Source organism: Schistosoma haematobium, chromosome 1 (assembly GCF_000699445.3).
Source record: "Schistosoma haematobium chromosome 1, whole genome shotgun sequence".
Lineage (NCBI taxonomy): Eukaryota > Metazoa > Platyhelminthes > Trematoda > Strigeidida > Schistosomatidae > Schistosoma > Schistosoma haematobium.
In genome coordinates, this window is record NC_067196.1 from 6,372,500 (window position 1) to 6,400,079 (window position 27,580).

At 34.6% G+C, this 27,580-nt stretch overlaps 1 protein-coding gene across 1 annotated transcript; it reads left to right on the forward strand.

Moving 5' to 3' along the window:
* On the forward strand, nt 1-26,579 carry MAP2K1_1 (Dual specificity mitogen-activated protein kinase kinase 1). The gene is made up of 8 exons (XM_051208857.1): nt 1-100; nt 1,561-1,707; nt 3,982-4,055; nt 7,650-7,998; nt 9,054-9,271; nt 12,600-12,742; nt 18,308-18,490; nt 22,330-26,579. The coding sequence occupies exons 2-8, from the start codon at nt 1,636-1,638 to the stop codon at nt 22,722-22,724; spliced, it is 1,434 nt and encodes a 477-aa protein (XP_051073023.1). The 5' UTR covers nt 1-100; nt 1,561-1,635; the 3' UTR covers nt 22,725-26,579.
* The last annotated feature ends 1,001 nt before the right edge of the window (nt 26,580-27,580 follow it).

Consider the following 27,580-nt stretch of genomic DNA (forward strand, 5'->3'; position numbering starts at 1 on the left):
GAATTCGAGACTTCAGGGTCACTTTTTCCCTAGTGTTTGTTAAGAAGTCACTTCATATGACTTTACTACTTGGTTTAATAAGCTTTCATATGATTAAATAGTAAGTTTCTCTTTTAGTCTTCGTTCTGGAACTCTCCCAAGGCGGGTTATTGACTGAATACAAATACTAAGTATAGCTATGTTAACAGTGCTATCTACTACCTAGTTCCTTTATACTGTCTGCATATATAAATCCGTAAAACTTATGGTCATATCATTGACATTCTTTATGAAACACTTGGCCACTGGTAATTGATAGGTGCGTATGCCCCTTGTACACATGACACTCGATAACTAGCTTGTGATTTTTGTGGGTTGAATAGAACTTGTAAAAGTATAATATAGTAACTAACCTAGGTGGTTTATCAGTCAATCAGGAAACGCTACTTAGTTACACGACAATCAACATTATAAAACGTAATAACAGCCTTGATTGTAATTAACCCTCACGAGTATATATATATATATATATACTAAGAATCGGGCTGGTATGTTGAGTTGATTTTATCATTCCATAGAGTTTTCGTCACAAACTGACATCAGTTGTGATCCAAAAGGGTCAGGGTTAGGTAATAATTGCTAGAGTTTTGAGTTGGGTTTTTAAATTGTTGTTTGGGTTTTCTATACGAACTGACATCAGCCGTAGCGCAATGTCTTTCCACCTTCCTGCTAACACACTCTTGAAACTTAGTGCGACTTTGAGAAAGGGAGAACATTACGTTGCTTTGGTAAACACCCTTAATTGCTCATTGAACGGCATTAAGTACGTTGACACAATCTGCCTCAGGAGCAGGTATGTCGTGTATTTTAGCTTAAGCATGATGTCGAATTCAGTATCTCGTAGAATAGATGGTTTCGTCAATTTCGAGTATTTTAAGAACTAAATATTAGCAAAGATGGATAGTGGCTAGCAGAGGAATCCAGGACGCGCATTTCGCCCTATTTGGGACTCGTCATCTGGGTGTACCTGCACCTCGGAGTTGTTGTTTGCTCCGGGACTCGAACCCAGTACTGTTTGCTTCAAACGCCATCTCGTTATCCACGTAGCTACTGACAATTTGCACTTGGTTAATAACAGCGTACACGTTATCTACTGCTTCACTCTGAACTTTACCCAAACTAATCATGGTATTATCTTAATTCTGATTGTCGATTTCAAGGCCGTCAGTATATTATACTTTTATCATACAACATTTAATGACCTTAATGTCTAAGAACAAAAGATAATCGTGTTCACATTAAAACGTATGTAGAAACAACAGAATATACAAACCAGTAGACAGTATATATGATCATTCATGCATCAGTCACTCCCCATACAAGTACTAGTTGAAGGGTAATAGTAATGTCATAGGAAAGTTCAAGTTAAAATTTACATATCACACGGATAATTGTTGTCATTTAAAACTACTGTTTTGATTTCTTGTTTTTCTCTTATTTCTACGACTTTTAATAGCATGGTAAATGTTTTCTAGCTACCCTCACAATCTTTACGTTTTGTTTTGTATACAATCTCTATAGGTTTCAACGGGCTTCGTACTTTGCATAATTTCCATCTCGTTTTAGTCGATTACCGTATGGTATGCAATATTACCTATGGTTGTCGACCAAACATCGAGACTTGATAAAACATCTGCTGGCGAAGATCTAGAAACTCAATCTGAGAAGGTACCTCAACTGTTTTTTTTGTACTGAACTACATTATCTGAATATCATTTGTTGCAGGATAGTTAGGTAGTTTTTCACCACCTGACAAACTGACTTTCGTAATATCCACAAGTACAAATGGTTTATTAGGCTACTTAGAAAAAGGCCTAAACACGTTATCTATTTGACTGATTTACCAAGATATTTATCCTCGAGCATTGAATTTGTATTTACGTTAACCCTGGTTTCATATTTGCTTGTACACTTATGTCAAGTATGAAAAGCACAGGATTTATTATTCACTTTTCAACAGACTATACGAAGAAATACAAAACAAAAACATGCTGTCAAAACAAGCCTGTCAAAAAATGTCATGTTCATAAGGATTTTGGCGGCTAGTTAGAATATTGGGGAGAGGGGGTAAGCTTTTTAAGTAAGTATCCACTTATAAATCCCACATAGAAGTACACTAATCCAAGTAACTACAATCCTCGATGGTAGGGGGATTCGAATGATTTATGGTAAGATCAGTATCTGGCATCATCGTCCATTACCGTTCGTCGTTAGATCAAACCGGATGCTTTCATTATCCCATACGGGATTATCGTTCTGAGTAAAAGGTCTTAGTAGGGTAATATATTTGTTGGACGAATTTCCACAAAACATGATAACTAAGTTGAATACTACCATCGGGTCAAAGAATGTGGGCTTCGTGAAGCCTCTGATTAGTTTGCTAGTGTTTCATCACCTAATGAATTGAAGGTGTGTTCCGGACAGTTTTGACCAAGTTTTGTACCTCTATTTTCAGGCTTCCAAGGAAGTTATTAATAGTTAGACTAAACCATGTTATTTAGTCCAGACTATCTGATTGGCGTCGGGACAGTTATTATAACCAGTGGCTAATGACACTGGGTGGCATTGATCAGAATTGACCACAGTGGTGGGGATGTATTGGTTCTTTGCCTTCTCTTGAATCTTGAGTTACGAAATTATTCCTTTTTTTTATTACACAAATTTTTCCCTAATACTCTGATCGTATCGTTTATACCTGATCTTTTCTACTCCTTCTGGTACAATTACTACTTTACTACTCTGGGATTTGTCTTGATAGTTCTGTCTCGCTTTGCTAATATGGTATGGAACGTCTAACCTGCGCATATGTATGCCGAGTTCTACGTTGCGTATGACTGACTAACCGTTAATTGCTTCAAGTTAAATTAATGCCTTTAATGGTCACTCAAATGACGAACCTCGTAAGTTAAACTGGTAATATTGTGATTATCTGCAAAATTCTTGGTCTTTTCCAAAAACTGCAATAATTGATGATCGAGGTCAATTTGAAGGGACTGTTTTGTCTCTAAATCTTGGTCGTTACTTTTGCTAATATGAATATTCACACTTGGTGACTATTCATACCAGTAATATAAACTGCCACACCAAAGCGGAAGAGATATTTTTCGTTTCTTATTATTTATCTGCCTTTCTTGCAATTACGTTTTTGCTTGATATTGCTTTTGTATCTCTGTAACTCTCGTCTGACTGAAAAAACCAAAACTTCCATCAACGAATAACCGCTTTATGCAGTAGGAATGTTGTAAAACATCTTAGAGTCCAATGCGAAACCTATTTTATTATAATTTTCACGTTAGGATGTTATTTAGGTTGTTTTCGATCGTTGTTTTTCCTAATCAACTGTATAGAAATTTCAGTATTTTTTTGACTGCTTATATTGGTATCATTTTGACCCTTTACTTCAATAATTTGAAAGAATTTGATGGGTTTCATGTTCAGGACAACCAATTACCAATTAGGATTTCGCTGGGATTTCAATGCACTTTTGGGTTAATTAATTTATGATCTAAAGTATTTAACTTCTTACCTGGTCTTTAATGTCTATTAACCAAGGCCGAGGTCCGAACAACGTGCATTTTTCATCTTGACAGCCATCACACAGAAATCACGTAAAACTTTTCTGTTAGCGCTGTGTTTAGTCATACAAAAGTGCTTCGAAAGAGAGAATATGGGCTTCTCACTCGTCTAACTTTTAGTGTATCTGAATGCCACTGAATGTGATTTGGGCACAACTATATGTAAAGTTTTGTTTTATGACTAGAGAGTCCCAAGTGTAGATCTCATCTATAATTCTTTTATAGTTGTTTTCATGTGTATAAAACGATAACTCACAAGCTCTAATAACTTAAATTTGTATTGATACACAGTGATGTTTAGATTACTTACTCACATGGCTTATGAAGATAGAGGTATATTTTATCTTCCCTTTTGTGTGTTTTTCAGGTTCTTGTTGAAGATGTTTCACAAGAAACAGTGTCTATCACTATCTCAGAATCACTCACAGATGAGACAGATGCGTAAGTTTCCCCAATTCAAAGGATAAACTATTTCCCGTCTCTCTTATCATGCTCTGTTTTTCCCCGTTTTACTCCATCCTATATTCTTGCTTGATCTTAGCAGTTTTAATTTTCTCAGTACACCTCTGACAGATTTCGTTCATATTATTTTAATCTTTCCAGAAAGTCATGATTATGTAGTACACATACAACTGTATTAGTATCCTAGCCTCATTTATCGTGTGTGGTGGTTAGTACTATGTCAAGCCCACAAGGGTTATTCTAGCTTCCGAACGGACTAATTTATTTACTCTTCTTGAGTCACAGTTTGACCTTTTCAGTTATTCGCTTATTAACCTTGACTGTTTTTACATAAACATATGTATGTGTATTGCTTACCTCATTCGTCACGTGTCTTTAGCTTACTTTTGTCTGGTTATAAATATTGAGTCACGTTTTATCAAACTGAGTTGACAAACTTGCCTTCTCTGTTCCTCATTCTTATTATCGGTCTGGAGTAACGATTGTATCAAATATGCGTGTTCAAAATTCATTCTCGTGTTTGGCTTGTTTTACTTTGTTATTCTGTAACGCGAATTAAGTCGATAATTGTATACAACAGTAGGCGGAGTGTTTATTTTGTTAACTTCATACAATCAAATCGGAGTCAGATTAACGGGCCACTACATTGAAATCTCTCAATTTTCTTACTTATGACTCGATATTTGAAAGCTGTTTATATAAACTAATGAGCTGCAACCTCACTATCTTTTGGGTGTTTTTTCTTCTTGAAACGTGTTGATATCGCCATAGCACACTTTATATAGAGTTAAACTCTTTAGTGTTTGTTGCGTGAAGACTTCGCCGTCATAACCATTGTGTTTAATTCTAGATCTTAGATCTAATCCTATTAATTCAGTGCAATTTTTCGGTTAGTATGGGAACAGATCAATTGTAAGCTATGGACAGCTAAACCAAAACATGGTACTAGTCTGTGAAAATCACTGGCTATAGATCTGAGTCATGTGTGGTGGTAGATGTAGACTTTCTGCTTGTTCAGTTTAACATAACAAATGTTTGTTAATCGCTAACTTCATTTCACATAGCCTGACTGTTCAGTTGGTATGATTAGTGAACATTTCATCATAATTTATTTATTCTCTTTCCACAATTAATAAATTACATACAAAATTGTAAGATCAGAAATATATGTTGGAAGTTTTTTGTAATTTAGATCTTTAGCTATTTTTACAGTAACATTTTCTAAATCGTTGTAACCACGAGACTAATAATACTTGGATAAGGAGAATACTCCGATTCGCATAGTGCTAATTAGAAAACAAAGCTGGCATTGATGAAAATTTGTTTTACCTTTCAAAACACATCTATCTCTTTGATAAATAGACTCATTAATGTATCGATTTTACTCACATGTGATGATTAGTTAACAAATCTCACATATAGGGTAGATACACAGAATTAATATAAAGCTTATTGTGCATATCATAATGGACGAAGTTCACGCTAAATTAATACGAGCAATATTATTCTAAATAAGCATCTCATTGGAATAAAATTCATAGTATCCCGAACAAAATACTATGCTGAAAATAAAACAAATATAATACTAACTTGTCACATCGAATTAAAAGTGGAAGTAATATCAAATAGAAATCACACAGTCGAAATTATGATCCCCATTTTTGACCCCATCGTAAGATGAGTGAACAGAAATCTCTTTTAAAATACTATTTATGGTGTAATTAATTTCATTCAATAAAGTTCATTGGGACTACAAAAAGAAATATGCCTTCTATCTTGATTCTTTTAGGAATATATTGTCATCCAACTTTAGATTATCTCGTAGTTCTACTACCGAACATAAATTGATATAGTGAAAATTCCTATTTTGCCATTTGGTAAATAAAGAAGGAACGAATTGAGCTTTTCCAGTTTTGCAAGGAAAATATCAGCCAGTAGTAGGCCCAACGGTGATCCCATGGCAACTCCATCTAGTTGTCTATAGTATTCGTTGTCAAATCGGAATTGAACATTCATTGTACATCTAAGAATAAACTGTTTTATCGCGGATGCTGTAATCGAGGTTTCTATGCGCCTCCCTGTTAATTCATTGCAAATAAAATCAACCGTTTCCAGTAGTGGAATGTTAGTGAATAAGGATGATACATCAAGTGATATCATGAAATTATTCTTGACTGATAGATTTTTTATGTTCTCAACAAATTCAAAAGAATCCTTGACACTATTCTTGACAATTTCTTTGTGTAATGGTTTAAGAATTTGCACCAACCATTTTGCTATAGTATGATACGCTGATTTATTCATATCTAAAACTGGTCGAAGGGGCAAACCACTTTTGTGTATTTTTGGTAGGCCATATAGTCTTGGTGTAATCGTTCCTGTAGGTTTCAACATTTCGAACACCTTTTCTGAAATAAAACCTTGTTGTTTAATTTCTTTCAGTGAATCTGTTAATTTCTTTTCAATCTTATCTGCTACGTCGTTCTTCACAGCCAGTTTCTGAAATTTACTTTTATCATTTAAAAGGGCTTTCATTTTGTTTATGTAGTTATTTTCATCCATGAGTACTATCCCATGTTCTTTGTCCGGTTTCGTGATTAATCAATTGTCATTAGTTTCAAGTTTTCTTACAGCTTCTGTATTTTTTTTCGTCAAAATCCCCTTCGTGTTATGTCTATGATTTAAGTATTTAAAACAACAGTCGACAAGTGTTGATTTAAACCTTTCGACATTATCTTTTGATGAAGTTACTAGTTCTGCCGTTTGAGTATAAAGAGTTTCGAATCGAATTTCAACGTCCATTTTATTGACTTTTCTTAAAGTCACAAAACTTAGGGCCTAATGATAACGCTTCTAACGCAGTTTTATCCAGCATAACATTAGAGAAATTGTGTACGTACTGACTTGGATTAGATGGAAATTTCATTTCTGGAATCTGTTTGTCTAGATTTTTCTTAAGTTTCATTCTTTTCTTTTCTTGAGTTAACAATAATCTCCACATAGTCCAGATATTGTTCTCTTAATTTATCAGGGAGATCTCCTACCACGTAAATTCTCTCGTTGATATTTTTTACCATCTCGGCAATTTATGAGTTTAGAGAATCGATTTGGTTAAGGGCGTAGCGTCCCTTCTTTATAAATTGATATTCTGTAAATTTAGGAATAGTGAGTCCTCAAGAGACTATAATGATCGTAAATTCATTATCAAATATATCAATTATGAAATCTTGTAAATCATTCGACGGGGAACATGTAGGTTCATTTATCTGTTCAGTCTTCATCTACTTTGCTGAATCAGCTAACCTGTTGATAAATACTGTTTAACTTGTTAAAGAATATAATTTAAGTTAATTTACTAGCGTATTGAAATCCAAAGTTAATGAGCTTGCAACTTATCAACTTATTTTGTGACTTAACTTAAAACCTAGAGGTTTCATAGCTAGATTTAGAAAGAATAACTCTGATTCCAGTGCTTACTTCATTTCCTAAGTTTTAAAATGTTATATAGCACTCATGCTTTCATTGATTATATAATTCTACTATCACTTATATTTCTCTATTTATTTTCTACAGCTCTACAACTATAAATTCACAATCAACCAATCATGAGAATAAATCAGAAACACTTCAAACATTTACACGTTGTAAAAGTCCAACTAATAATAACAATTCATTAAGTAGTTCATCTAATGCAACATCTATTGAATATTCACAAACATCAAGTCCAGGTGATTCTGGTCGTCGACGTTTAGTACCAGATTTCAATATAGATGATTTATTATTAATATCTGAATTAGGTCGTGGTAATGGTGGAATTGTAACAAAATTACAACATAAATCATCTGGTACATTTTTAATTAGAAAAACATTTGAATTAGATGTAAAAACTACTACAAGAGCACAGATTGTTAGAGATTTACAAGTAGTTCAAGTTTTTCTTTTTCATTTTTATTTATTTTATGATATTACATGTATTCATGTTAAATAATATTGTTATTCAACCTCACCTATCTTTTTCTCATCAATGTATTTTGTACCAAGTACTGATGATAGGGTTGGGGGAGGTATATGAACTCTGAAGAGAGAATGATTTACTCAACAGGCACACAGTCATGCGCTCTGCTTTGAGCCATACAATTTATGTGTGATGGCTAGTATTATCCGGATGATCGAACCAAATCAGAGAATGATCAGTCAGATAAATGATATCAGTTTATAAAGTTATTGACTGATAATATTACTTGGATCACATTGAAAATCTCGGGACGATACATGTTTATTTTGAGATTTAAGAGATTCTTTACATCTTTATGAATTTATGGAACTAGGACAGTTTAAATTAAAATTACACGAATTCTCTAAAATTTTGTTGGTACGTAGAAACCTTTATCAAGTGCGATACCTAAATTTAGCTCATTATGATAACCTGCTTCAGATATACAACCTGTAATATTTTATTGGTTTATTTAACTATTGGATTTTTGATAAGTCTTGTTAATTTGAACGCTTTATTCGGTTCATAAGCTATTCTCGTAACCCCAAACTAGAACTACACAGCGACTTGAACTCGAGAGAAAAGGCGCAAAATAAGCGAAAAACACTTTACTCCAAAGGTTCATTTTTGTACAGAAAAACACGGGTATTTATAAATGTTAACATTTGTTAAATCAACATCATATTTTGACCAATCCGCTAACAGACATATTATGCTACTGACCAATAGTAGCACGCCACGTTGACATTCTAGAAAGCTCCATCATGCTCTGATTGGCTAGGACTCTTCGGCTCCTTTAGAGCCTCTGGAGGCTCCGTTGCAGTTCTCGGAAAGCCGACTCAACAGTTTTATTCTTTGATCAAATCCAAGAACCAAAGTATACGGATAAATTACTTTGTCATAATGATGATTATATTTAGGGTAAATCTTGTTTTCTTTATTTCCTATAAATATGTAATTATTTCCGTTTTAATTTTAATTAGGTCCTTTGGGAGTGTATATCACCACATATAATTGAATTTCATGGAGCAATACATTCTGAATGTTTAATAAGTATATATATGGAGTATATGGATGTTGGTGGAATGGACTTACTATTGAAAATGGTAGGACGTTTCCCTGAACCAATTATAATTCATATTGCTGATTCAGTTGTATCAGGTCTACTTTACCTCTGGCAAGAGTTGCATATGTTTCATCGGTGAGTAATGGTCAATGTAATATTTTTCTTATAAGGGGAAAACAGTTTGGATTAACTTGTTTTGGAAGAGTCACATAAACAGTTCTCGGTAGTCATTTGTAAGGGCTGAATGAATTAAACATATTTAAACATAGCATGTCAGTCTGATACTCGTTGGTCAGCTACTTTTGAAAGTAGATTTCTAGCTTTCTAAGCTTAGGTTTGACTAAGTGCAGAAGCAAATTTTCAAATAAACATTGTCTTACTCAACTACTCGTACTTACATCTAGTTACAATGTTTAACAGGTAGTCGAAGTCTTTCATTGTGGATCAAATACCCAATAAACAATTAAACTTTGAAAACCCCCTCTAACTCCGTAATTCGCATGTTGTACTTATGATATCACCAGGTTTCCTAGACCAAAGTTGGTAAGTTTTTGTCAAGTGTCTGATAATCGAATAGTTAGGCCTCAAGAAGAAACTGAACATTAACTTATTAATCTAAGTAGTAAAGTGTTTCAACTTATCACCTATTTATTCCTCGTAAACGAACTCGAAAGTAACGCATAAACTATTCAAATTAGATGTGTTTAATCTTTCAGAATTAAGATGTCTTCTCAACATATGTCATGGACATGTTTTTTTGAGATTAACGTCATTTGTATCTATTGACCTCGATGACGCTTGACAGTACTGAGAGCTGAAGCCGAGTCATTCTAGAAAACTGCCTATTTAAGGTTGCCAAGTATAGTATTGGTTTTCATTTGGATATTTGCGAGGATTACGCACCATGTAAGAAATGACTACTTGGAAAACTTGAGCAACATGCCTTACTATTTATCATAACGTATTTCTCGAGATAAGGAAAGGATATTATACGTCGGTTTTAGGAATTCCAATTATCGAAAGCCATTAAATGTATATCTTCTTGAACTACTGTTTTCAGAGTTTAACTTCTCGTTTCCTATCTATATGCTTCCATTGTTAATTAAAATGTTGGTTAGCTCTAAATGCTACTTATGCTACTTAATCAGTAGCTCACGGAAATCCGTAAAATTATTCACTCAAGCCATGTACTGTTGGCTTTCGTTGTAAAGCGAATATTCTTGTATTGTTTCTGTGCAAATTAGTTAGGATAGGAACAGCTTAAATAAGATTTGTCTCATGAGCTGTATGCATTAAAAATTTTCAGGTAAGTGACTGGTATTTAGTTATTCTTACAGAATTAAACAAGGTGTGTATCACAATGACATCCACATACATATGTTACTCTTTTCTTACTCAGTGGATTTTCATCTCTTAGTTTGTATTTACATTTGTCGAGAGATTTGGAAATTTTCGGGTTATTATAGGTTATTAATTGTTATTTTCAATGTTACCTACTTCGGTTTGGGCACCCGGGCAGTATCACAGCCCTCACACATACCAAATGAGATCTGTGTGGCGCATATGTATTTGGTACCTCCTTGTACCAATGTCTATGTATTAAAATAAAATAAAAAAACCACTCGAAGTATGTCCTTAATCGTATTGTCGTATTTTGTGTCGTATGTTTAATTTACCAGTTGAAGAAAGACCATTACATTTCTAACTAAAATGTTCCCACTATCGCATCAAGACATTTCGCTGCTAAGTAATAAAAACTACTTGAAAGTGTGGTGATTACTTTGTTTTTTCCCTCGCAGTAATTTATGACTTTTTATAAAGATTCATAATGGCTAAATAGATTTTATTTGAAAGCAAGAATTAAAATGATATAGTTTCAGAAAAGCTGAATTATCTATTTCATCTGAATACTGAAGAGCTAATCATCTTGAGAAGATTAAAATTAACCACAAACATTTGAATTATTTCTATGATCTTTGAACTGCTCATATTCATTCGATGAGTGTTGTTGATAATTATAAGAATACCTTTTTAACCAACTGTCCATATTCATCGGTTTAGTATACTTGACAGTTAATCGCACTGTCATTCTTCGATTTATTAATAGAGAAAAGTATTTCAATTTTTCATAAAATAACTGAACAATGTACAACTTATTTCTAGGTTGCATAAGTCACAAATGAGTAGTTTTTTTTCAAATGCTCAGCCGTAGCGTCAAGGCATTTTAGTAATGTCAATATAACAATAAAAAGATAGTTTGTTGTGCTGTCAATTGAAAATATTTATTAAAAAGCGTAATTAGTGGATCTCATCTGTGGCACTAAATAGTAGTATTTTTGAAAATTGTTTTGTTATGTTATTAATTCATACATACGATATTTTACCCCCAAATGCCCTGGTACGGCCGAGAGTGGGAAGAGTCCACTCTCTCTCGAAATGCTCTCACATGGCCACATGCATAAAACCACTACCAGGGAAGTTTTACTCACTGCCTTCTAGCAATGGGGTTGCTTTTTACGAAATTGAGAGGATGAAAAGCGAATGTCCGGCGCTTTAACCAGGTTGGTGGATATGGACCATCCACTTAGGAGATTTGGAAAACACTGGTTCCAAACTAGTGCGCAGGGGCTCCCAGATCCTGAGGGAAAGATGGCGTGTGAACCAATTACTGGTCACTAGTTACCATGGTACTTTATCTCCTGACGCTGCTCCACTCTTGCGGATTAGACCTTTAGGTCGAAGGCTCGGGGTGTGACCCCCTGAGAAAACCACCTGCTTCGGTTTGGGCACCCGAGCAGTATTCCAGCCCTCACACAAATCGAATGATTTATGTGGTGCATATTTATTCGGTGCCTCCTTGTACCAATTTTTATGTTTAAATAATAATAGTAATAATAATAATTTCATACATTGAGAGAGTTTTCTTTCAGTTTCAGTGAAAATCTGTTATGAGTCGCTTATTTTGCATCACAAACTAACCTTAGTTAGACTACCAACGAAAATCAGATAGTATTGGATATATTGCTGCTTTGTCCTAGGATTGGAATCCACATTCCTATTAGGCATCGGACCTAGGATTTTCCAATCTTTAAGGAAGTGTTTAATCTCTAGATCAATGAGAGTCAGAATCCCAGTGGTTTACGTTTCTGAATCTAGTCAGTTTGTGTTATCTCACAACCATCTTTAAATGACATTGGTGCAAATCCACTGGATACACCGATTCCGTGGTATAAACGTCAGACTCACTCCATAAGACCCTAATGTCCTCGGTTCAATCCCCGGATGTGTCCTGAATGCATACTCTTGAGGAGTCTCATACTAAGGTGAAGCATCTGTCCCGTGCTTTATGGTTTTCATTGGTTATCTAAGGAAAGTCAGTTTGCATAGTGAACTACAAACTCCACAAACAACTTACACTAACTCGCTTATTGTTTGAATTGTTTTTGAAATTTATTGTTTTTAGTAATTTGAAACCATCCAATATACTCATTAATCGTGCTGGTACTATTAAATTATGTGATTTTGTCGTCAGTTTGCAGCTGAGTGAATATGTAGCTTCTGGATTTTTAGGATTCTCCACTTACATAGCACCTGAACGTCTGGCAGGTAGGTAACACCTCGATATGTACTGTATTTTTGATCTGATTTGAATGACTCTAGTTTTTTTTTGATATTTTTAAGTTGATAATTAGGAACAATTTTGCTATCAGGTTTGTGTTAAATTCATTGAAATAACTCATTTGACGTTGATCAAATCAGAAAACTGTTTTGATTTCTTAGAATATTTGTATGGAAATATTCGTAAGTAATAAATGGTTCTGTAATAAGTGGTAATCTATTTCGGTTAAAACTCACAATCAAGATTATAAACTCAGGAATATAATTCAACTCTGTTAAGGAGTGAGATTGCAGCGATAACTTTAAGAACAACTTCGATACCGTCTATTACAACATTACAACTGTTTATTTTCTTCCAGCCCATTCCTTTCCAAAACACAAATCCTGTTAATAAGAATGTGAGAAACCAAAGAACAATAAATTTACATCTACTTTCATCCAGTAATATATTAATTAATCTCAACTCATTCATCATTACTTCAATAATAGTGAATTGATTAGTACAGTGAAACACATTGAAACTCAATAAATGAACTTCATATGGGAATGAATCAACACAAGTGGAAATGTATTGATAATTGATAAAGAAATTCACTTTAAGTCAATATACGCGAAAAAAAAATAGAGTCTTTCCTGGATATCGCGTTTGCGGATATAGTATAACGTCTATTGTAAATCTTTATATTGGAAATCAGAAATTAATTCAACGAATCTCAATAGTTGAGATCATAAGTCAATTGAAGCTAGACCACCATGGGAAGCCTGTAAGCACTGGACTGCCGTTTCGTCCTATTGTGGGACTCCTCCATGACTCCGCCTCCCGGGATTTGAACCCAGGACCTTTCAGTCTCGCGCATGAGCGCCTGACCACTAGACCACAGCCGGAATCCAACGGTGTTAATGTTTAGCTTCAACCCATACTATGCTAGGACGAAGTGGCCGTTCAGTGCTCCCAGGTTTTCCATGGTGGTCTAGCTTCAATTGACTCATGACTTCAACTATTGAAATTAATAAGATCTCCACAAAACCCATTCTGATTATATTGGATAGTTAATTTTATTTTTATGGTGAATGCTACTTATACTGGCAGATATTAGTAGTATGTAGTGAGAATCATAAGTAGAATACCTGCAAACAGAAGTTCGAATTATGAAGAATAGGTAAGGAAATGGAGAATAATCAGAATTTAAATAACAAAGATTAGTTTAGCGAAGAGTTCTCTTTTCAGCGAATTCTTTTTCAAGGCTGTACAATCGCAAATATATATATACTTATTTTTACTGGATGATAATAATACTGATAATAAACTTCTGTTAGGCATGGTGACAGTGAGGTTAAATAAACAAAGGTATTAAAAATGTTTTTTAAAACAAGGAAAGTTTAATAATCGTTTGATTGTTATTGGCTTAGGTATTCACCAAAAGATAGATAGGGAAATTATCATTGTGAAAGGATGGCTCAGCATGGGAAGATAAAATGTTGAAATTGAAATTAAATGTGATCAGGAGGATCATAGAATCAGAAATAAAATAGTCGGGGGTAGAAGATTTAAGGGGAAGATGGAGGATGAAGCAGATGGCCTTGCGCATCATGGTAATCGGTGTTCAGGCATACGTAATACGTGGTCCAACCATCTCAGTCGATGAGGATTCACAACCCCATCAACTGATTTACTATCATTCCATAATACCCTACTTCTAACATCACTATTACTTACCCGGTGATCCCAGTAAATGCCAACAATGTTTCTAAGGTATCTGTGGTCAAATACTAGTAACTTACGAGTATCTTTTACTCTTAATGACCATATTTCTCAGCCATAAAGTAGAACAAAACGAACTGCTGCGCAGTATACTCGTCCTTTTATTGATAGACGGATATCTCATCTTCGCCATAAGTGACGTAAGTTGGCGAAGGCCAAACAACAGAATTAGAAGGATCATAGAGTATGTAAAGGGTAATAGAAAGAAGATATGTAAGAAACAAAAATGTATTTATAATGTGTATAATTTTCATATTTTGTTAAGAAATTTTTTATAGGTTTGTATTAGTTTGCCTTATGTAAATTGTTATTCATTACATTCACTACATATTATCATTTGTAAGAACATCATAGAATATCTCTTGTATATATTAACTTTCTAATGTTTATTCTTAAAAAAAGATCATCATTTCATTGTAATAAAATTTCATTTCTTTCTTCTTAATTTACCATACAATTAATTTTGTCCATTATAAAGTTAATAAACTATTGAGGAATATTGTAAACACTTCTCTTTTCTTTCTTTCTTTTTTCTTTTTTTTTAACCTGTTTGCTTTTGGCAGAAGATCAAAATATAATTAGTTCCTTTTTCTGTTGTTGATTTTAGTTATTACTTATGTGTACATTTTGTTTATGATTTGATTTGATAAAAATACATTTACTAGCAATACTGATTATTATTATTATTATTATTATTAATCGGGTTGGTGGATACGGGGGATCCACTCAGGGGAGTTGGAAAACCCTGATTTTAAACTAATGGTGCATATGGGCCCCCAGATCCTGAGGGTACAAATGGTGACTGAGTGACTGTATGAATGAATTATTAGTCACCGGCTACCATGGGACTACATCTGCATACGTTGCTCCACTGCATTGTGTGGCGCATATTTATTTCGTGCCTCGTTGCACCAGTGTTTATGTGTTTAAATAAAATAAATATATAATAATAATAATTAATAAGTTCAATTTATTTACCTCATATGAATTGACATTATGTTATGTAAACAATTTCTACTGTTTGTCTTATCTTCTTTGAAATTGTTGATTTCATCATTACATTCATTTACTTTTTAACTCATTGCACATTTTTTTGGCATTATGTATTCAATAATAAGAAAAAAAATAGTTAAAGTAAATTTCTGTTATGTACAAATCTCGTTATTTTCAAGATCAAAAGATAATCATAATGTGTGGAATAATGCTAAGTTCAAGAAAAAATGTTAACTATGTATGTAACTGCACTATTATAATCGATTCTAAGCTATGTAGCTCAATGTCATTGTCCATAAATTGAGAACATTTCTTGGATCCTACTTCATCAACAGATGTGTATACCACTTGGTATTATTGAGTTATTTATGATTGATCAATTGATGATTCTCTATATTGTGGAAAGGTGACTTATAGGCCAAAACATTTTATTTTCAGCTATTAAGTTCTAGATCCGGACCTCTCTCTACCCAGGTAGTATCATTAGTTCGTACAAGTAGAATGTGGCTCATACACAAGTTCCTGGTAAATGAGCTAACTATCAGAATGGGTTTTGTGGAGATTTTCAGAAATTTCACAGGTTGAAATCATGAGTTAATTGAAGCTAGACCACCATGGAAAACCTGGAAGCACTGGACGGCCGTTTCGTCCTAGTACGGGACTCAGCAGCTCGCGCGCGAAACCAGTAGGTTCTAGGCTCGAACCCCACGGGGTGCGGGATCGTGGATGCGCACTGCTGAGGAGTCCCGTACTAGGACGAAACGGCCGTCCAGTGCTTCCAGGTTTTCCATGGTGTTCTGGCTTCAATTGACTCATGATTTCAACCTGTGAAATGAGCTAATTTACATTTTTTTTTCTTTTGGTTAAAGATAACGGGCAATTTCACTTCAAAAACCTTTTATGATCTTTTAAGTCATTAAAATAAATTTAATCGTTTTATTTCAGTGTTTTCATAATCTATATGATTTTTTTCATAAAGATTCAAACACAAAATTGTGAAAAGTTTAATTTTTGACAAATCACAGCGTGACATTAATCCATGAAATTATTGACTGTCTAAGGAGCGAACATTTTTGTTTGAAGTTCACTCAAAATGTTAGGTGATATTGTAGTGAATAAGAACACGAGTGGGGACAACCGAATGTATTAGAACGTGAAATTACAGAATATCTCACTAAAATCTGTGAACCATACAGTAAATACTTAATTTGTAAAATATCAGTCCATCGTCTCAGATTTTATTGTTCGTGCATTTTCATACCGATTGCTTTCTGTTTCCGTTCTTGCCTTCTCGATCTTCTACTGAAATATATTCTATTCCTGACTATCGTTTTATACTACCTGAGTGGATATAAGTAGGTCACACCACAATATGACTTAAAATCGGTCATAGTGGTTTAGTTTCATTCATTTTGTATTGTTTTCTTAATGTTAAGTTAAGTATCATCTCATATTTTTGAGTATTTAATTTTACGTTTTCTCTTTTGACTATTTCTCGTATTCAGTTTCCCACTTAATATGAAATTAATTTCCCTCGTCTACTTCTCATTTTTTCAACCTAACGTGGTGTTCGTCTCGGCTATCCACTTCATTTTTTTATCTAAATTTTTCATAGGTATCTTTTTAGAGATAACACTTTCATCGTCTGACTTTAAGATCTTCTGACCACAATAAGCTGCAATACAAGTATGTTTGAGATACGATTCTCCCCCTTCAAATGCGAAATGTCGCCGCGGACCTGGCCTGCGTCAGCAGCTGAATCAATGATAAGAAGTGAGGTTTCTGGGTACCGACCGCTTTACTTTTTTTGGGGGTCTCATCAGTCCCTGGGCTGTTTTCAGTGTCTGACAAAATCTGGGGATGGATTCAAAAACCCCGAATGGCTTTTACCAACTTACGTCACTTGTGGCATAGACGAGGCATCCGTCTGCTAACCGAAAGACGAGTTCACTGCCCAGTATTTCGCTCCGTTGTACTTCATGAGTGGCAAACACAGTCATCAAGGATAAAGGATATTCGTAGGTTACTAGTATTCGGTCATAGGTCTCTTCGAAGTATTTCTCGTGTATTTTGAGACCGCCAAGTAAGTAATGCCTGGGCTAGAGAAATTGTATTGTGTAAAGATGGGAAATCGGTTGATGAGGTAGTAAATCTCCATCAACTGAGGTAGTTGGGACGTGTGTTACGTATGCACAAACACTGTTAACCTTAGATGGGTGGTGTTGTGTGGCGTAGGGGTATGTTGGAAGAAAGCTAAAAACGTCAAAACTAAGATGTGGCACTAATTCACGAAGTCATTGACACTTGGCCTGAGCCATTTTAATAGGTGGCTCAGTGTATACTATCTGTGTTGTACCCGGGTGATTACCGTAACCAATGTTAAGAGATTTTGAATCAGACGGCTCAAATTCGTTTGCCATGGTGTTGGTATGTTCACTCCTTGTCTTCCCTGAGTCCCCAAATACCTTTTTTCCGCGTTCGGAATCTAGTCTTTTCTACTGCTCCTCTTAACACTTTAGAATTTGTCTTGAAATAGTCCTGTCTCACTGTGCTTATGGGGTACGGCGACGTGAACCGATTCACATATATGTTAGATTCCATGTTTCGTATGACTGATTGACTTTCGCCTTGTCAATTTCTTATCTCAATGTTTCGCTACAAAATATTTTAATATATAGTATGTATGTATTGATAATATTTCAGTTTTTTTATCGTTGACTCAATGTAATATTCTATTAACTGCTTTTACTAAATTGTCTTTTTCTGTTTGTTAAATGTTTATTTACTATTGTTTCCAGGTGAACTATTCAGTGCAGCTAGTGATATATGGAGTCTTGGATTGACATTAATGGAATTAGCTATTGGACAATATCCGATCCCATCTATTGATCCAGTTGATTTTGTACGTGCATTTGCGCCAGATCAACAAACAAACATGCTTGAACATTTTAGAGCTGCAAAAACTGGTGAATTATTACCTGGTAAGTGAAACAAATTCTCCTTTGTACTATTCATCTGTTTTCATCTAGTTGTTTATAAATCATTGTACGAGATATTTTTTCTTAATCTCTTATTAATAATAGATGTGGTCTTTTTCATTATTGTTAATCAGTTTAGTACGGTGAGCTTGTTAACCCTCCAAATTCAAAATGATTTTGGATTATACTATAACATCATCAAAATTTAGGTGGATATCGTAAAAGTAGCAAGAGTGTTGTACACATGTTTACCAAGGTTGAGTTTTAAAGAGATAACATTAAGTAGTACATCATTCATAACCTTGGTGTATTTTTGTACCGATTAGAAGTGTTATGTATAGATGTATGAAACACTTGTGTTCAGTAAGTATTCACCAACCATACAGACAATTTACTCCTGTTTCTAGACTCCCGATCTGTACATTCACGTTTACAGTTAGCACCACAGTATCTATCAAACACGCGTTTAGTCTATAAAAATGCTCATCTGGACTACATTTTGTTGGAGTGTATACAAGGATAGTGAAAATTTATCAGTTCTTAAACCTTGATTAAATCGTTGAATCTAAAAAACAGAGGATTCAGTTGATTGATTCCTAAAACAGTTATTGTATTTAGTATAACACTGATATTGAAAGGTCTGTAAACATGTGTAATTGTCTTAGTTATTTTGGTAAGATACAAAGTATCTGTCACTCTCAGCTCTGAGAAGAATTTGCATAGACTACTAATAAGACTAATCATATTACATTTGTTGCTTAGTTTTAATGTTTCTGAATAATAACATGATGATTAGACAATGCAATTATTTTTTTCACTATCAGATCAGATCAAATATTAACGCTAATGTTTGTATTCTGAACGTCTGATAAATATAATCTTGTTCATTTATTCTTTTGGTTTGTTTACTCGCGTGTGTGTGTGTGTTTCTGTGTTTATTAGGTTGATACACAAAAAGTTTACTTGTCTATTTACATATTGAACATAGCATAAGGTTTATATTACTTGTTTACTAGTTTAGAAATGTTACATATTTTCACAAGTATAATATATTCCCAAAATAAATATTGATATCAAAACAGTTATATATAGTTGTTGACAAGTGTAAAACATGACTGTTAAAACATTATCCAGTTTGCATATACATCTATTGTAGAAATATATATCTGGTTAGGATCTATCTTAATTTGATAAAAACAAATATTGAAAATAACACTAAAAAAGTAAAAGAAAATCAAATAAAGTATTCATTACTCTATAAACAATTTGTTAATGCTGGATACAGGGAAATGTAGTTCACATTTATGAAATTGTTAAGTTTCTAAGGATTAGGCTAAATTAACTACTGATTCAGTCAATCAGTCAGTCAGTCAGCAACAACGTAGAACTTCGTACGTACGTACATCAGTTCAAGTTGTCATACCACATTAGCACACAGATACAATTGTTGATTCAAATCCCATAGTGGTAGAGGTAGTAAAAGTATAAAGAGTAATCGGAACGATTAGGGTTTGAAGATGTTATTCAAGGAGTATAATCCAGTGAAATATATTTGGAAGGATAAAGAGAGGAACATGAAGAATCCGGAAGTTTAGGTTTGGGAGAACATAAAGAGTGGATGCACCTGTGCCATTGCAAACGATTTTGAGCCATGTCATTCAGGGTCTCTAACCATCGGTTGCTATCGTTTCATGGATTCCAACCGGGTAGTCTACACCTACCAACATGGCTCAGACCACTTGTCAGTGACTTCATGGACTTGTGCCATGTTTTGGTCTGGCCGCCCCTAGCTTTCTTCCAATCTACTCCTATACCACTGAACATCGCACATCGAGGCAGTCGGTGGTTGGGCATACGTAACACGTTTCAGCCATCTCCACTAATGAATTCTCACTACTTCATTAATCGATTTGCCATCCTTACCTAATACCCGTTTCCTAACAACTGCGTTACTTACTCGATGGTCCCAGGATATACGGGCAATGTTTCGAAGACACCTATGATCGAATACTAGTAATCTATGAATATCCGCTACTCTTACCGGCCATGTTTCACTGCCATAAAGTAGGACGGAACGAACTGCTGCGCAGTAAACACGTCCTTTGGTTGGTAGACGGATATCTCGCCTACGCCATAAATGATGCAAGTTGGTAAAAGCTAATTGAGCCTTCTGTATCCGTGCTGAGATTTCGTCACACACCAGACCACGAGGGCTGATGAGACTTCCAAGATAAATGAAGCGGTCGATACGTTTAACTACTTCACTCCCTATCATTAGTTCAGGTGTTGATGCCATCCAATCCTGAAGCAACATTTTGCATTTCGAGGGTGAGAGTCGCATCCCGAACATGCTTGCATTGTTGCTTAGAGTGGTCAGAAGACTCTGCATTTTGTCAGCGTCTTCACCAAATAGGATTAGTCATCGACATGTTCTAAATCAACAAGTGAATCTCCCGGTAAAAGTACAACCCCTGGAAATTTAGATGAGGAAAGTGTTATCTATAAAAGCATGTCAACGACAAAGTTAAACAAGAATAGATAGAGTGGACATCCATGATGAACTGATTACGATCGATTGAATTGTTTTTCTAATATGAACTGGATTTAATGCGGACTCGATAGACTGGATAGCTAACACACATACAACTGTAACAATTAATTCGAATTTGGTAAGGAATATAGGGAGAAGACGGGTGCTCAAAAAAGTTTGATGTTCAAGAGGCTAAATTTGAAGCTAAAGAATTTTCTGTATATAAAAACAAAACATAACTTTGGGACACTTGGTAAAATTAGCAGACTAAAAGTTATAACAACCAATCAAATATCTGAAAATGTCAGCTCTGAGGTATAAATCAATAAAGTTGTCACGGTTATCATTCTAGAAAATAATTAATATTTAATAACAAAAATGGTAGATGATCTGAGGTCTCTTTAGCAGAAACAGTAATAGTAATAATAATTACATATCTCATGAAAGTTAACTGTCTGAATTAGTAGACCTATGTACATTGATAACATTAGCACAAATTATAACTTAACAGTCAGACAGTGTCTTTGGATAAAGTGTGTTAGTACTATGTGTGTATAGATGTTTTATTAGTTTCACCGAAGGAGCAAGTCAATAATATCTCTTCTGAGGTATTATTCATTTAAATGTTAAATTTATTTTGATATCAGAAGGGGTTTTGTGGAGATTGTAGTAATCTAAACAGTTGAGATCATGAGTCGACTGAAGCTAGACCACCATGGAAAACCTGGAAGCACTGGATGGCCGTTTCGTCCTATTGTGGGACTCCTCAGCAGTGCACATTCACGACCCCGCCTAGCTAGATTCGAACCCAGGACCTGTCAGTCTCGCGCCAGGCGCTCAACCAACTAGACCACTGAGCCGGCGTGTTAATGTCTAACTTCAACTAATCCACGAAATTGAGCGACACATCCACCATTGTCATTAGTGAGTTACTACCTCATAACTGCTGAGGAGCCCATACTAGGACGAAATGGCCGTCCAGTGCTTTCAGGTTTTCCATGGTGGTCTAGCTTCAATTGACTCATGATCTCATCTGTTTAACTTATTTAGATATGTTTCAAATTAATTGTTACTTACTTAAAAACCTCTAAAATATTCTACTGTACTCCGTGGTTTTCAGTGGTTCTTTAGTGAATATCAATTCATGGTATAATTGATGTTAAAATAAACAAGTCTCACAGTTTTTTTTCTCTAAAAATAATTGTTATTCTGTATTCTTAAGTATACTGGTTTGTTGATTCACTGTAGAAATAACCTACTCTTAATATATATTTGAACTTTTTATCAGCTTCTGTCTTACATTACATTTCAGCACTTACAGATCCAAAAAGTCGATCAACTATTGGTATGTACAATTTATTTACCTATATTGTAGAACAACCAGCTCCACGTTTACCAGTATATTGTTTCTCATCTGAATTTATATATTTTATTCATTCATGTTTACAAAAAGATGCTGATGATCGTTTATCTATTGAAATTATTCATAGACATTTTATTCCAGAATTAATTAAACTTACTTGTCCTCATTCAAATCATAATACACTTCGACCAATTTTTATTGATAGTTGTTTAATTAATTATTTACGTGGTGTATTCGCTCGTCAACAAGCTGAAGCAATTGATGCTGTTGCATTAGCTGTTGGTGAAGATTTTGATTCTATTGATACTGATTTTGAAGTTACCACTATGTTGGATTCAGTATAGATCTATTGTAATGGTTCACTTTGTCCTATATGTGTATATATATATTCTAGTGAAAGTAACTGAGACACACACACACAGAGAGAGAAAACTTGAATAATACAGAGAAAAGCTAAATTAGTGTACCAAAATGTAATATGTAGTAAAGTGAAATCTTTTAATTTATTTTTGTGATCTTTATTGGAACTTTTTTAAACCCTCTCCCGACTGAACGTTTCCTTTTCTTAAATGGATGTCTTCACTTTATTCATGATATTTATTTATTCGTTGTTTATTCTAATGTTTTCTCCTACAGCTTCGTATCTTTTCCTAATATTTTCCTCTATAATTCCCAAAGAATTATAGAATGAGATTTCCCCTTTTTGTTTCATTTACGTGTTTACATTTTCTCATGTGTTGTATACTACTGATTAACTGTTATAAGTAACAATCATAATAATAATAATCAAATGATGATCTTGTTTTGCTGTGTATGTGTATATTTATACAAAAAGATATGATATACAAATTAAATATGTTTATTTACATAATTCACCTGATATCTATGTTGTTATGTTCACCTATTACATGGTTACTGAAAGAAAAACAGACAAAAACAAACCTACATATTCTAATTTAATGTTTACGGTTTTTCACTAAATATTTCAATATCATAATAATGAATGATTGGTAATCATAACCACATAGGTATTTATATGAATTAATGAGTGTTTCATAACTATATACCTACCTTAGAGTGATGAAACTTCTTTTGGATAATATTTCCACCTTCTATACTTCTTATCAAAACGAATCATTTGGGTTCTTGTAAACTTATCAAACCATGTAAATCATGTAAAGTATTTTTTAGTTGAATAAAAGACTATTGAGAATTGTATTGTTTCCCATATTTTTCCATCGTGTAATCAAAAACAAACAAGTAAACAAACAAAGAAAACAAACTTTTGTCTTTGTATTCAAATTTCTTGGCTTTTGTTTTTCTATTTGGATTTATATTTTCCTAAATATTTTTCTCTTTATTACAAATACACACATTTTGTGAGTAGATCCATAATGCTTGATTTACTAATGGAATTTTTTTTTATATATTTGGAAGAAAATATACAAGTGATATTGATTTGTGTGAGTTTTTGGATCTTCTTGTAGGTTTATGATTGTTGAAATGCGTAGCTGTTGATAAAGATTATGTTTGTAAAATATTCTTGATGTTTTATATGTTGACGTTTTGCGTGTAGCTTGACTTAATTTCTGGATCGTATACTACGTCCTTACCGCTCATGGGGGAGAATAGGTCGCCTACTTGCATTTTCAATAGAACTTTGTTCTGGGCAATCTTTTCCAGTTGCTATTCATTCTTTTGATATCTACTTTCAATTTCCGACTCGGTGTTTCTTGGTCTTTCTCATTTTTGTTTCCATTCAGGGTTTCAAGTTAGGGCTTACCTCGTAATGCAGTCTGGTGATTTCCTCAATGTATATCCTGCCCATTCCCTGCGTCCTTTCCTTATTTCCTCAGCTGGAAGCTGGTTTTTCCTCTCCTACAGTAGGTTGTTGCAGATGGTATCCGACCAACGGAAACTGAGTATCTTGCGTAGACAATTGTTTATAAATACCTGTACTTTTTTGATGGTGGTTGTGGTATTTCTCCAAGTTTTAGCTCCGTACAATAGAACTGTCTAGATGTTCGCACTGAAGATTCTGATTTTGATGTTGGTCAACAGTTGCTTTGAGTTCCATATGTTCTTCAGTTGTAGGAATGTGGCCTTTGTTCTACCAATCCTTTCTTTACGTTTGCATCAAATCATCCTTCTTTATCAATGAAGCTACCCAGATGCGTGGAAGTTTCCACCTCTCCCAGAGCTTCTCCATCAAGTGTGATTGGGTTGGTGCTCTCCGTGTTGTATTTGAAGATCTTGCTTTTTCCGTTGTGTATGTTGAGGCTCTTTCCACACTGGTTGTCTTCACCCTCACTTGTTGGTGTATGGTATAGAAGGGTCAGGTCATCTGCGAACTGCAAATCACCCAGTTGCATCTAAGCTGTCCATTGTATTCGGTGCTTCTCGTTAGATGTAGAGGACTTCAAAATGCAATCAACCATCAGAAGAAATAGAAAGGAAGAGAGTAAGCAACTTTGTCTGACTCCAGTTCTTACTTGGAATGCGTCTGTCAGTTTTCCTCCATTCACGAATTTGCAGTGTAGTCCGCCGTATGAATTTCGTATGATGTTGACGATTTGCCCAGGTACACCAGTGTCCATAAGGTCCTCCTATCCATACTGTCAAATGATTTATATTGACGAGTTCTATCCAATTGATTGTTCAACGCTGATCGTAATATTAGATATGATCTGCGTACGACCGACCTATACGGAATCCGGCCTGTTGATCTCGTAGTCAGACGTCCACTGAGTCTTTCATCTGGTTGGGTAACATTCTATTGAAAACTTCCTGGTACTGACAGTAGTGTGGTGCCTCTATAATTCTGGCATTTGCTCAGATCTTCCTTTGGTATCTTGATGAGATATGCTTCTTTCCAGTCTGTCAGCACTTGTTCCTCCTCCCAAATCTTCCCGAATAGAACGTGGAGCATTTTTACCGTTACTTCTATGTCTGACGTCAATGCTCCGGCTGTTACATTGTCTGATCTTTCTGCTTTCCCGCTCTTGATTTTTCCCATCGCCGTGCTGGCTTCGTTGGTAGGATGGCAACTATAGGAAGGTCTGTTTGTGCTGTTTCGTTGTCCGGTGGATTCATTGGAGCTGGTTTATTCAAGAGTTGCTGGAAGTATTCTGCCCATCTGTTCCTCTGTTGTGGAATCTCTGATTGATTTGCATTATTTGTCCCTGGTTGGTCTCTCTGGTTTACTATATATTTCCTAAGCCCAGGTAAAGGAGGAGGGTTGGACATTGAATCAGCGACCTCATCCCGTAGAAAACAACCTTGCCAAAAAACGCTAACCAGAATAAACAGTTTAAATTATGGGAGTTGGAAGATCTTCACTCAGAAGAATTATGACGCCTCATAGTGAAAGGCGAGATTCTTCGGAAGTCATTAGGTTGATGCCGCTTCTAACAAGCAGAGCAACAATTAATATAGGTACGTTGAATGTCCGGACTATGTGGGAGACAGGGAGGACTAATCGAATAGCTACGGAAACAAGTAGATTCAACTTCGCGGTGCTCTTGTATACTACGTGACCCCTATAAAAACGACTCATATTTTGATGTGCGAAAAATGTGTCTGACTATTCCTAGAATACCGTACTTATATTCTGAGTATTGTTCTCATGAGCGATAAGCTTAGGTTGAAATTATTTCTGCGGCTTTATGCACTTCTCACTCTTGCTTATGGTTGTACTTCAAAGTACAAATGTAGATCGATTAAGCTAGAACTTTTATTTATTAAAGGAGATGCTTCAAATGTATCAAATCTTTTTCTCTAAAATACTGAGTACGTTATCGTTTTCATCCACTAATGCAACCCAATGTACAGAAACATCTAGTTATAACATGCATAACTATATTTAAAGTCAAACTGTTTCACTCTAAATCTTCCTATATGAATCACATTGCAAGTAAATTATCGAGACTCTGGATTAATGTGTTTCCATCTCAGTGAAACAAAATTACTACAATTTTATGTTCGTTACATCAGCAATGAATTCTCCTCTGAAATCGCCTTGAATATGCTTACATCATTGACTATGCCATCTCACTGATGAAATCATAGGGATATTGAATTTCTAGTCATTGGTTTTACTAAGTATATTTATTAAACTTTCTTTCTTGAAGATACTTTACACTCCCTGATTAACGTGATTAGTTAAAATAATATCTATCCAAATTGATAGGTCACAAAGCAATTTAGTATATATAAAATGACATACTTATCAAAATAATTTTTGATGTTATTATTCCATGATCTCTGTTTTCGTTTTTGTCTAATTAGTTGTTGACGATTATAATTACTTTACTTAATGTTGTTTATTTGTATCTTCCCATTGTTATTTAAGACTGCAATTGATCAGTCTCTTGTTGACATATGTGCTTCCTGTACGGACTGCATTAGGTCACAAGCTTTATAAGCAAAGATGAATAGTGGCTAATAGTGGAATCCAGTGTGATGCGCGTTTTGTCCTATTTGGGACTCGTCAGTAGGATGTACCTGCATCTCAGAGTTGATGTTCACTCTGGAACTCGAACCCAGTACCGCTCGCTTCAAACACCATCGCGTTATCCACTGAATCCTGATATATATATACATTAACGGCTCTGAAGTCGCGTTTCACGATTTCTTAGTCCACCTATTAAGAATTACTGGTTCCCAATCATTGATTTACATAATTATTATTCTTGTGACAAATGTTCTGTCAAAATAATTGATGTATCACGTCTTTTTAAACAATTCACCTTTATATCTCTGTTCATTTATATGTAACATTCATTTTTATGGTCATGAGTGTATATCTGCACAGATTTTGCAATTGTTTATAAGAAAGTATATGAATTATATGGTTAAATATCTTTCGGTCTAATCTTTTGTTTAAAAATGAAATAATTTTTAAACAGTATGTATTCAAACAGTAACATAAGACGGTAGTTGAAGGTAGTCAGCAGGAAACCCTGGACCTAGGTTTCGTGCTATTTGGCACTCATCAGCAAGGTGTAGCTGTAATCTTGAGAGAACTAATGCTCCTTGACAGATTCGATCCCGTGTCACTAGCTTCATAATGAGAGACTTTACTACTGAACTATCTGGGTTGCGATTAACCTCCTGTAGGACTGAGATGTATTTACAATTGATTGATCACTGTTTGCTGATCACTGTCGTATATATATATATATATATATATATATATATA

Coding starts and splice junctions, on each gene's coding strand:
- MAP2K1_1 (XM_051208857.1), top strand. CDS start 1,636: ATGGTTGTCGACCAAACATCGAGACTTGATAAAACATCTGCTGGCGAA. Junction 9,272..12,599: donor GAGTTGCATATGTTTCATCG/GTGAGTAATGGT, acceptor TATTGTTTTTAG/TAATTTGAAACCATCCAATA. Junction 12,743..18,307: donor AGCACCTGAACGTCTGGCAG/GTAGGTAACACC, acceptor TATTGTTTCCAG/GTGAACTATTCAGTGCAGCT.